Source organism: Mizuhopecten yessoensis, unplaced genomic scaffold (assembly GCF_002113885.1).
Source record: "Mizuhopecten yessoensis strain PY_sf001 unplaced genomic scaffold, ASM211388v2 scaffold10883, whole genome shotgun sequence".
Lineage (NCBI taxonomy): Eukaryota > Metazoa > Mollusca > Bivalvia > Pectinida > Pectinidae > Mizuhopecten > Mizuhopecten yessoensis.
In genome coordinates this window covers 320,532-332,880 of record NW_018408769.1, presented here as the reverse complement: position 1 = coordinate 332,880, position 12,349 = coordinate 320,532, and the positions used below count along the sequence as shown (strand labels likewise).

At 35.8% G+C, this 12,349-nt stretch overlaps 1 protein-coding gene across 1 annotated transcript in view; it reads left to right on the top strand.

The window, feature by feature from the left end:
• The first annotated feature begins 1,916 nt into the window (after window positions 1-1,916).
• The window catches only part of LOC110463255 (integrator complex subunit 1-like), a 30,812-nt gene continuing 20,379 nt past the window's right edge, over window positions 1,917-12,349 (top strand). The window contains exons 1-15 of the mRNA XM_021517692.1: window positions 1,917-1,986; window positions 2,980-3,273; window positions 3,607-3,803; window positions 4,051-4,188; window positions 5,256-5,409; window positions 5,611-5,719; window positions 6,408-6,594; window positions 7,161-7,306; window positions 7,826-7,967; window positions 8,407-8,589; window positions 9,676-9,769; window positions 10,133-10,256; window positions 10,676-10,753; window positions 10,913-11,070; window positions 11,510-11,606. Coding sequence (XP_021373367.1) covers window positions 1,956-1,986; window positions 2,980-3,273; window positions 3,607-3,803; window positions 4,051-4,188; window positions 5,256-5,409; window positions 5,611-5,719; window positions 6,408-6,594; window positions 7,161-7,306; window positions 7,826-7,967; window positions 8,407-8,589; window positions 9,676-9,769; window positions 10,133-10,256; window positions 10,676-10,753; window positions 10,913-11,070; window positions 11,510-11,606 — 2,132 coding nt within the window. The 5' untranslated portion in view covers window positions 1,917-1,955. The remainder of the gene's footprint in view (window positions 1,987-2,979; window positions 3,274-3,606; window positions 3,804-4,050; window positions 4,189-5,255; window positions 5,410-5,610; window positions 5,720-6,407; window positions 6,595-7,160; window positions 7,307-7,825; window positions 7,968-8,406; window positions 8,590-9,675; window positions 9,770-10,132; window positions 10,257-10,675; window positions 10,754-10,912; window positions 11,071-11,509; window positions 11,607-12,349) is intronic.

Genomic DNA, 12,349 nt, shown 5'->3' with positions numbered 1-12,349 from the left:
TTGCTTCCAGTAAGTCTTATTTTAACAAACTAAAATTGAGACAATCATTTTCTGCTGACTTGTGTAACCATACACGAAACTTTACCTAACTATAATTAGGAGACTGGCCTGTGCACGCGCCTATCTCAGGTCAATACCCTTATCGATAAGCCTACTGCCCAGCGGTTTTTAGAATTGCACCAAGAGTGGGTTACTAGAGGACGCCTTTGAATATAAAACAGATAAGATGATAATAGATATGGTACAACATCCATTGGTCAACGTAACCTATCAATTATGCGGTAACCTTACTCAAGAAACGATTGACTCTGTGTGCCATTTTTGTTAGTACATAAATAGGTCAGTCATACGACATATGGAATCAGGTCAAGTTTGTTTCCGTTCCATTCTGACTTTTATGAAATTCTCAGTATCCAATTAATAGAGAAGCGTGTGAAATCATTTAAATATTATAAATTACAGCAGGAATAAACTACATTTCATAACTTCATTGATAGTTTTTCATATATACACGTTTCTATTGAAAAAACTTATAGTTTATATTTATTAATCCCGTTGCTTATATAGATATTAGAATCCTTGTTATATTTGAAACCTTTAAAGTGATTCATATTAGGGATATCGGGATTTGTAAAACTTAATTAATTTTGTTGGGTGTTCTTTCTTTTCTTTTCTTTTGTGTGTGTGTGTGTGTAGCTAACATGTATTCATTTATCAAAATAACGTTATCTATATTCAAAATCTTGTGATTGGTGTTACAAGGGAATAATGATTACTTATCTATAAAATAATAATAAAATAGGCGGTTATGTCACTTTACCCATGATGCAAATAATCACAAAATTTATTTTTCAATGAGATTCATCAGTTTGGAAATATGCAATATCAAAGTTTTACTTTTAACACAAACAATGTACGTGTTAAACGTGTCGCAACGTTTCAAGACTAACTGGTCCCTTTGTCAAGCTATGACTGAGTGATCGAGCGATTTGAATTATTTACCTGTACAACGATGTGACGAAATTGTATATTTTTCATGTCACTCGACCCGAGACGTTTCGCCTTTCGATAGGGAGCTTATACATACACACTGCATCAGAAATGTTACAGCTAGGTAGGGTGTACATCTAGTCCCCTCCCGTGTTATGTCAGTATTAGGTCATGCAGATGACTCAGCTGGCGCCCCCTCGTCTCTGTTCATGTTCTGAGTTTTCCTGATTTTGATTGCTTCTTTGATTTGTCTCGTTTGTGTGTGTTGTTTGTTCCCTTTCAACAATCTTGGCATTGTCCCAATCGACGATGTGATTTTGGGTGTCCTCGTGATCTATTAACGCTGATTTGTTGTACTGGGTGGCGGATGTTTTGCGCGTGGATCTGGTGAATGTGATGTTCCTAATTTTCTCTACGTCCTTTTGATGTTCCTCCAGACGTGTACCGAATTTCCTCCCAGTTTCCCCTATATATGACTGTTGAAAGGTTTTGCATGGAATTTGATATACAACTCCTGTTTTGTCTTTTTGTCTTTATGATAGCAACCATATAAGGCCCAAACTAACCAAAACTTAAGTTCATAGTTATCAGAAGGTTATTTTAAGTGTCAATTTAAAGAAATAACTCTGCATGATTTAGTGTCTTAAAAGTGTAATTAATAGAGCAATATGTATTTTTTTTTATTTTATTTTTTTGTGACATATAACCACGGAAACAGATTATGTCGTCCGTTCATTACACGACATAATTTTCATATCTTTTTAATCCTACGATTAACGGATTAAAATATAAAATGAAAATTATGTTTCATTCGATTTTGCTACAAAATAAATAATTTAATTCTCATCCGGATAATCTTTTTTATTTTGGTCGAATTTTATCATACACGGAAGATAAAACGCTTTATTCATCGAAAGAAAGTTACCAGACATTTAAGCTTCTAAGTGACAGAGAACTCTGCAGAAATGGCTGCAAAAAGACCGGCAAAGGCGAAAGGTTTTCACACGGACTTTTTATCATCTTTGTTTTGATTAAATTGGAAACAAATTATAAACTTAAGATACTTGTCATACTGTTAAACTTCAGGGTTAATCAAATCGTGGATACAAATACATTTATGATTCAAATGAACTTGTTTTTATTTGTTATGGTTCCCTCGACGTGAGGGGCCAACTCGGTCCATAGCGAGTTCGCATATCATTGTAAAATAAGCTGTCGGTTAGAATATGCGGAAAGAACATCTGAATTATATACTGCTAGCGAAATAGCCCCAGCGTTTATGTAGTTTATTGTATCGGATCTTCTCATTCAAAAGTTCCAAATCGCCCAAGTTAAGAACATCATAGTTCAGAAGATTAATGTATACTCAATCTAAATGGTAATCTACTTCTACTTCTAAGCGGTAATGACCAACTTCAAAATGAGAAAGCCAAAATGATATGTATAATATTTAATTGTGAGGGAACAGTGACAGGAGAGCAGATTTAAAAGATTCAGTAGTCGAACAGGAGGATATGATATCTGGTGAGATCTTATTCAACTCGGATATTAATCGTGGAAAGAAGGATTGTTTTCTGACCTGGGTTCTGCAGTGTGGTATTTGGAACATGCCTTGATTGCCTGGTTGCCGGTATTAGTCTAGTGTGTTTACTAATAACTACCTGATTGTTTACAATTTTGAACTTCATATATAGGCTTGTGTCTCAGCGTCTCTCGGCAAGGGATTGCAATTTAAGATGGTTCAACACATCGGAGACACTGGATGTTCTATGAGTGTAGATGTTTTTGTTTAGTACGTAACGAGCAGCCCTGCGTTGTACCAATTCAATCTTATTGATTTTAAAGAATTTAGTTAATTAGTGACTTACAATCGCAACATGGTATCTAAATAACCAAATGAGGCATACAATTATTTTTTTTCACTTACATTTCAAATTTTATTAATCGATTAATTATTCAGGTATTGTATTTTTTTTCCTTTGTTTTTAGTGCACATAGCACCTCCGGGAGATTTCATTGCTCTTGGGAAATCAAAGCCTTCCTCTGTGTCCGAGCTAGATGTACCCCGGGGCGTTCCTTCTCAAGTATCATCCAAGAAACTCCTGTCATCTTCTGGAGAAAGGAAAAGGGAGGCACCTTCATCATCCATTTCTGGTATAGCAAAGCGACCAAAACTTATACAAGGACAAACCTTTACGCCCTTAGGTCGATCTTCTGATGCAGACCGACGTAGTTCGCCGGCTCCAAATACAAGTTCGCAGCTGGATGAAGTTGCTATTGATAGTAAGCTTTTGATTTGTATTTAATCTAACAATATAGAGATTGTTGTTTTACGTTATTGTAACATTATTGAAACATCAAAAAATTGCAAATGTGTGCCTTGTAAGTTAGAAAACATGTTTTAAAAAATGTAGACATAGAGGTTTTTGAATTATTTCGTACGTGTTGGCTGATTTATTATATCTGGTTTATCTGACTAACCCAAAGGATTGATAGTTGCAAAAGAAAAAATATCTGTTCATGTTACAGTATAGATGTAAAGAAATTAACAAAAGTACATCATGTGATACTAAATTATTTTGCTTATAACCACATGTTTAAATGTTTGTTTCATAGTTGAGCCACTGATGTTGATGGAAGAAGTGTTAGATGCAGAGGACATGTGCAATGATGAGAAGCTGGAGGGATTGTTTCTTGGAGCAATAAAAAACCTGAGAGGAAATCGTTCAAAACCAGACACAGTGGTGTACCTTACCATCATGTCGCTGGCAAAAACTCATTCTAGTATCTTCAATAGCGAGCTCATCATTCAGGTAAGTTTCAGCAAAAAAATGTGTTAGCTATATAACGTTAAAAATGAGGAAGGTTTATACTGCTCATACAGATGTAGGTGTGTTGTATAAAATATTAGCTAAATGTCAATGTTATAACATAAACAGCTGATCATGATCAATTAGTGTTAAAGAAACAATGCTCTAAAATTATCTATGATATCATGTATGTGCACTGCATGATTGTAACAAAGTCAAGGTGTTGTGAAATCTTTAAAATCACTTGCAGGCTTTCTGTAGTCTGCTGAAAAGAGAATTGTCACTCAACTTTAAAGCCAAAGGCAATGTGCTTGTGTCAGTGTTTGCCTGCAATGTCCTGATGGCAGCATTCAGTGAGGAGGAGAATTGGCCAGATGATTTTGTGAAGGTATATACGTATGATTTTATCAAAATTTTATGCAAGCTGAATTATTTTTTCCTTGATAATTTTTTTTTGTGTGACAACTTCATAGGAGGCACGGTAGTCTAGTGGTAGAATGCCTGCAGGCTCATGACCGAAGGGTTGCAGGTTCGAGTCATGGCACAGCACTATGTTGTATCTTTGAGCAAGATACTTAACTCCGCTTGTTTCAGTTGACTCGGATGTAAATGAGTACGTGGTTGGGCAGTGCTAGAAATGTTGGCTGGTTGCAAAGGCCCTATAACCACGGTTAATAATTTGTGAACCGCTTTGAGACGACCTACGAACTAGGTTGTGATAAAGCGGTATATAAGAACCTCAAACAATCTGATTAAAATCATCTGTTACATGGCTCTGCCTGAACATATGAATGTGCCGCGGTCAGGGTCACGTTCAAGTGACCTTTAGATGAACCAATCAGAGGCGCGCTGGCAAAAGTTTGCCAGCGAATCGGAATATCATGGTTGATAGATAAATAGCGAGGGGTATTGAACAGATTAGTTTTTCAAAAACAAATATGGCGGCGGGAACTGACGTTTCTACAACGCCAAGGAAAACGTACCCATTGGGTAATAATTGCGTAGGCAACACCGCCATACAGTCTTTCTTCTCTAATAAAGCTTCGAATATCTTTTTCTGCTCGGGTTTCAGACGATCAATCTCAAATAACTTCAGAACTTTTTCGCATCATTCTCATCAATGTCCGACATATTTGTTACAACTCTGAGTGCCCTTTTGAAAGAGGGTCTCTGATTGGTCAAAAATTAATGAGTATTTATAAATATAAAGGTCACCTGAACATGACCCTGACCGCGGCACACTCAGATGTTCAGGCGTAGTACGAAGTTAACGAAGCCATGTAACATGATTTTAATCAGATTGAACCTCAAATTATTATCATTATTATTATTATAGGTCAACAGGTGAACTTTTACATATCCACATGCTGTTAATTATACAGCGATGATAAAAACCTCTTTGTGTATAAAATATAAATGTATAGATGACTGAAACAATACTTGATGTTTTTGTAGGTGTTTGTTGAAGATTCCCTCGGAGAGCGAGTCTGGGTAGATAGATCAGACTGTAAGAGTTTCGTTGACAATATCATCACAGCATTCAACACCAAGCTACCTTCCAAGTCACTTTCCATGTCTATAGATATGTCAGGCACACAATCTGGCTCAGGTGAGAACAACAAAACAATAATTAAAAGTTCTCTTAAAAAATACAGTTATCCAGAAACAAAGTTCTGTCTGCTCTAGTAATGTGCAGAAAATAGATGTTTTCAATTTTTGATTTCATATAGAAAAGTAACAGTATTAAGACTGTCCATATTCATACATTGATGGATAATTGAAAGTCATGTAACTTGATGTCTGTTTACAGCAAGTCCTGTGGTGTCATTCCTGGAAGATGATGATGTGACCAAGTCATCAGATAGTCTGGAAGATAAACTCAGCAGCCTTGGAGAGGATGAGGTCACAGTATTTCCTAGGTATTAGAATCTTAACATTTATGAAAGATAATCAGTAAACATTGTAATAATGTTAAGTCGTTTGAAATATGCATTAATAGCAAGCTTTGTTGTGTCCTCTTCAAAGTAAGAGGGCATACAGTGATCATATTTTTGCTTGTCTGTGTTTGCATTCATTACATCTTGTATTGTCTGGCAATAATTTCGGACCATCTGAAGATTAAGTTATGAAACTTCATGGATTGACCTGTTCTGACCACTCAGCATGTCGCATAACACAGCTACATCTATATGCCAAAGGTCAAGGTCAGGGAAAGGGTTGAAAGATCAGATGCTCTTCCCGGTGTACTTTCTTATTGGCAAAACATTCCATTTTAAACTTTATAGGTGTGTGTGTCATGATTATACAGTGTGGATTATTTAACACACAGGCTCATCCACTGAAAGTCAAGATGGTGAGAAGTCAAATCAGGGGAATACTTGTCCAGACCATAACTGTAATGTCATAATTTGCACAGTAAACACTCTGTAAGGAATTAGGAGGATAGGTGAGGGAGTATGCATAAGTGACCTTTAGATCTCTTACTTTGTTTATGATGAATATGATTATGAGAAAGATAACAGTGTTCATCTACTCATTCCATGATAAACATATGGATCTAATATTATGAACAACTTTAACTGAAAGTGCTTTGCCATCACATCACAGATACCCATACCAACAGGATAGTATAGAGTCCTATGTGATGGATATCATCCGTGAACAACTGAGTCGCCGCCAGACAATGGACACATCATCCCGTAATGTTATCCGTCTGATGACTGCTACAAGTGGATACAGTCAGGTGCGACTCCAATCTGCACAACGTCTAGAGATGTGGCTGCAAAATCCAAAGGTAAATTCACTGATATGTGGTTACTAATCCCTCAGGCACACTCACTGTACTATTTAATATTTTTGTGGTCAGTAGTTTCTACCATTCAGTAACATATAAATTACTATCATATGGCCTCTGAAAAAGACATTTTTGAAGTGATAAACAATTCAATTATGCTGTCCATGAGAAATTTATTGCCATCTGAATATTGCCAAATTTTTTGATTTTGTTGATGATTGTTAACAATTTAATCGTCTGTAATCCTAGTCATTGGGATAACTGACATCTGAACAGCAGATTTATCAGGACTTTTGAATGATTATTCTCAGGATTAATAGTGTTCATATTAAGTAAATGATGCCATTACTTGTTATAAAAACCCATTAAATGTCATCATTCAGTAAACTTGTATTGCAGTGACTTTTATTCTGATTCACATATACATTTTCAGCAAAAGATACCCAAATTTTATTAATTTATCATCCATGTGATATTTTTGCCATCTTTAAAACATTTTTGAATTTACATCAAGTAAAAACTAAAACTAAGCACTTATGATTTGTTATTGTTTGACATGTTTGTAGTTGACACGGTCCGCCCAGGAGCTGTTGATGTCCCTGTGTATGAACTGTAACCAGTATGACCAGAATGACATAGAGGTTCTCTCACAACTCGTCAAGATTAGGATGAAAACTAAACCACTGCTCAACCATTTCCTCACTTGTATCAGGTAATGTAACAATATCCTCACATTTGTCAGGTAAAATAAAACATTTAACGTAGTCTAATCCAAAAGTTTAGTAGAGGCCACTTACTCCCTTAGGTGTAGGAAAACAGCTGGAGGGTGCAGCTCATTGCATGGTTTCAAAATCTACAGATTTTTGTTGAAATATTTGGTTAGCATTCTGGTTTTTTGGCCAATTAACATATCAAATCCTGAATTCAGATTTGATGGCTCTTTCCATAAATGTTGTAGAAATGATTGATCTCAGCAACACAGAACCTATTTAAAAGGATTTGATATAGTTCCGTTTCCCTTGTAAAACCCAGTTGATAACTTGATAAACTTGTTTACCCTAGCTTAGCTACCATCCATATGTTTACCCTAGCTTAGCTACCATCCATATGTTTCTAAAATGCCTCTCATCCTTTAATTACAAGTAAATGAACACATTTTGTTGTGGATTTCTGTAAATAAAAATAAGAACCTGTTTGAGACAATCAGGTAAGGTTTTAAGTTGTTTTACAGGGAGTTGATCCCACAACACCAAGAGAACCTGCGCATGATGCTTACTCACACCATCTACAATGAGTTATCCAACGTCAGGAACCCCAACAATATGGCACTGATCAGTGTCATGTTCCAGACCTCATCAACACTTGCTACTAAGGTTTGTAGGATTTTTGCTGCATGTTACTCGTAATCCAGATCTCCAATGTTAAAAAAAATTGTCACTTTCTCTGTCCATATTCTGGTATTAATGAAGTAAAACCTGCTTATTACAGAAATCATGCTTAAAAGTAGGCTATATTTTTGTCTCCTGTCAAAGAATTATTTGTTGAACATTAAACTCAGTAAATGTAATTTAAACGTAGCCAACTAGTTTCTCAAATTTAAGATGTTTTTCTGTAATGTCAAAAGGGCATTTATCATTGTTTTGTCAGCTGTTTGTTCCCAAAAGTTTTTCTACAAAATATAAATGCATGTCTTTTAAGCGTACATAATGTTTTAGAAAGCACCATATTTTTTACAGTATGAATTAAATTTTGCATCACTAAGTCATGAATTATCCTGGTGTGGCTTAGAAAACTGAATTTATCCTGCTGTAGGTACTGGCCGAGATATTCCAGGACCTGCTGTCCAATAAAGAGGATTATCTCCGTGCACTTCGGGCCTTACTCCGTGAGATAGCTCGCACACTGAAACAGGACATCAAACTGTCTTCATTTTGTCTGAACTTGATGCAGGAAAGGACAGATTCCAAGTTCTTAGAAATGGACAATTCTCTGAGGGTATGCCAATTTATCTACTTGATACTTTATATTTCTACTATCAGGAACCTTCTATTCTCTACACCATTAAGCTGCTCATTCCATACCATTGGTGGTAACAGTTGGCTTAAGGACCGAACAGATATTCACTGCAAGATACACGTACACCCAGGGACTCCAAGTCCAGGAGGAATTACATTTTTACTCTAAATCCTGTCTAGCTAGGAAATACATAGAAACAAATGTTTGAGTTCAAAATGATTCGTACCATACCAGCTAATTTTCTGAATTGTGAAGTCATTTCACTGTTATATGTGATGTCATTAATTGATGTTTTGTTGAGTGAAGGAAAATCTGCTGCCAAAACACAGTCAGATCTGACATCATCACATGGACAAATATTATTAAGCAACCTTACTGTGAAGCTTTAGTAAATTGCTTTGGTCTCGAAGTATGCACCTCCAGATTACACAGTATTTAACACTCTTTCTTCAGTACACAGTATCATACTTACTACTTTTTATTCACATTTAGTCATGGTCACTTTATATATTATCTAGAATATCTACTAATAGATATTTATGGTTACCTTTGCAATGTTATTCTCAATTTCACCAAGCTCCCAGGTAAGAGGTGGAAGAAAAAGAGTCCATTATCATGTAGGTATGAGGGATAGGGAACTTCTGTATGGGTGTGTAAAACTTAAAGGTAAAAAAAAGGCTTAGCAAGATTTCGAGTTCAAATTCTACATCATCAGGTAGAATTTCCCTATATCCCTCATACCTATGTATGAGATATTCTGTTAATACTGATACTTAAAAACCTGGCAGCTACGGTAGTATACATTTGCTTACCCTTGAACTTTATCTAAAACTTTATTAAGTTTAACCTTTTATCAACCAGTTGTCATTGGAAGGATTTTAAAATTGATTTTTGTGACTTGCAAAGCAAGATTTCAACAGATCATTTATTTCCTTTATTCAATATTTTAGTCAATATTATGTATTCATGAGTGTTAGGTGCAGTCTGTGAAAGGATCTCTTATATGTATCATATTTTATCATAATCAGCAAGAAAATCTCCCAATGTGATAACTGTTTGTTTCAGGAACGTTACATTATGTCTGTGGCGGACATGGTGGCAGTGACAATCCTTATAGGGATCACCCCATCAGTACGGGAGGCCAAGGGAGATAAGCAAGGTAAGGCTTGTTAAATTTGAATTGATAGACAGGTTGTGAAAATAACTTTTTTTCTTAATTAAATAATAATTTATTTGCATGGTACACACAATGCTACATAATGGGTTTCAAAATATAAAGAACCTTGAATGTCATAGTTCAACCTTTGATATAAGCTGACTTTTTTTCAGGAATTGTTCATTTTTTTTAATTCAAAATAATACTTTATTAAACCTAGATAAACACCTGAAATTTCCGTTGTATTTCCTTATATCTAAATTTAGCTAGTTTAATTATGATGCATTTATTTTAAAGGCTATCAGTGCATGTTAACTATCTTAAGTGAAAATATTTCCTTTAATATATGTTATAAATGTGTCTCAGATTCAGAAGTTCTACACAAGTATCGCCAACAGACTGCAATGATACAGCGGGATGCTGTGTGGTGGATGCATACTATTGTATCAAAACACATTGTGGAGTTCAAACCGGAACATTATATACATTGGTATGTAAGGTCATATATACTCCTGTACTGCTTAACTTCTCTGCATGTTGCAAATATGATTCCAGACGAAATTATATCCTCTGAAGGTTATTTCTTTGAATTGTATTAAACTGGAATGTTATGGAACATCTACACTGAGTTTTGATGCATGACATTTTATATCTGTTATTACCGAGTATGTTCAAATTCTAGCCTATAGTTTTTAGCCTGTGGTATTGAAAATCAAGTACTATACTATACAAAGATTGCAATTATACAACCTTACTTTTAATGTATAGTTGCAAGTATCTCTTCAGGGGCGATATAATTAAAGAAGGTCAATATTTTTAGGGGGAGAAAAGGAAAAGAAAAACATTTTTGAAATTATGTGATACGTTATCGCAATTGTAATTTTGACATTTCACATCTTGTTTTTATAGTTTACACAAAGTACTGTTCCTGGAGGGTCCTGAACAATACTACAACAAAGACAACTGGCCGTCAGAAGGAGAGAGAGGGTTTGTACTTAAGTCCTAGGACATTGGTTTTCTTCATACTCCACAATAGAATTTTGAAATAGCCGTTTCTCATTAAAACTTCAAAATAATCATATCAGATTATCTGGTTTTGATGTTTTATGAGGGCCTGGCCATGTTAACTGTAATGCACTATTATAGGTCTCTGCTGAGGATTGCGTCAGAGTCACCTGTCCTTGAGGACACCCTGATGAGGATCCTGGTCATTGGTCTGTCTCCAGATATCCCCATAAACCCTCCAGATGCTGTGGAACTGGTGGACCAGCTTGTCAAGCGTGCAGCCAGTCTCAGCTGCGACGGTAATTTGGCAGGGGTAATCTCAGGAAAGACAGTGTTATACACATGTGTAGTATCAAATGTTTTATTATACATCATACAAAAATTCTCATTTGTTATGGTAATTAAAATATCAGGTATTCTCAGCTGTGATAGTAATTATAATAGGATAGTCTTACCTGTCGAAGGTAGACTTAGATACAGGTGTGCTTATAACAACCCTGGCCCCTTCCCACATTATGTTGAGGGGATAGGATCTGAAGCCATTTTGTTGTATTGGCCCTCCATCTGTCTACACTTGATTTATTTGGTATCTCAGTAGTCCAAAAACAAGCTTGAGGTACTTTTGAAAGACCAGTCTGTTGAAATGCTAATTTTAAGGTCATTCTGTCAAGGTCATAATCAATGTCAAAGTCATTGCAAGCTTAAAAGGGCTATTGTCAACTGTGTTCTGTATTATAGGTGAAAAAGTGCTACAGATGGAAAGACTGGAATTGGTGGATGCCCTTCTCAATCTGTGTTCATACAGACATCCTACAGACATATCTCTACCTAAAGGGTGAGTACAGGTACTCAGTACAGATATATCTACATAGACTTCCTACAGACATATCACTACCTAAAGGGTGATTACAGGGACTCAGTACAGATATATCTCTAAATAGAATTCCTACAAACATATCTCTACCTAAAGGGTGAGTACAGGTACTCAGTACAGATATATCTCTACATAGACTTCCTACAAACATATCTCTACCTAAAGGGTGAGTACAGCCTCTACAGGTACTCTACAGGTATATCTCTACATAGACTTCCTACAGACATATCACTACCTAAAGGGTGAGTACAGGTACTCTACAGGTATATTTCTACATAGACATTCTACAGACATATCTCTACCTAAAGGGTGAGTACAGGTACTCAGTACAGATATATCTCCACATAGACTTCCTTTAAACATATCTCTACCTAAAGGGTGAGTACAGGTACTCTACAGGTATATTTCTACATAGACATTCTACAGACATATCTCTACCTAAAGGTTGAGTACAGGTACTCTACAGGTATATCTCTACATAGACATTTTACAGACATATCTCTACCTAAAGGGTGAGTACAGGTACTCTACAGGTATATCTCTTCATAAAAATCTTACAAATATGTCTCTGCTTACTGCTTTAAGGGTGAGAACAGATATCCTACAGACATATTTCTTTGGAAGGCAGAGATTTACAAACTAAGATAGGGTCCCCTGCTCTACCATATTAAGTTTTGGCACTTCGTTCAATTTTCGTTCCGAAA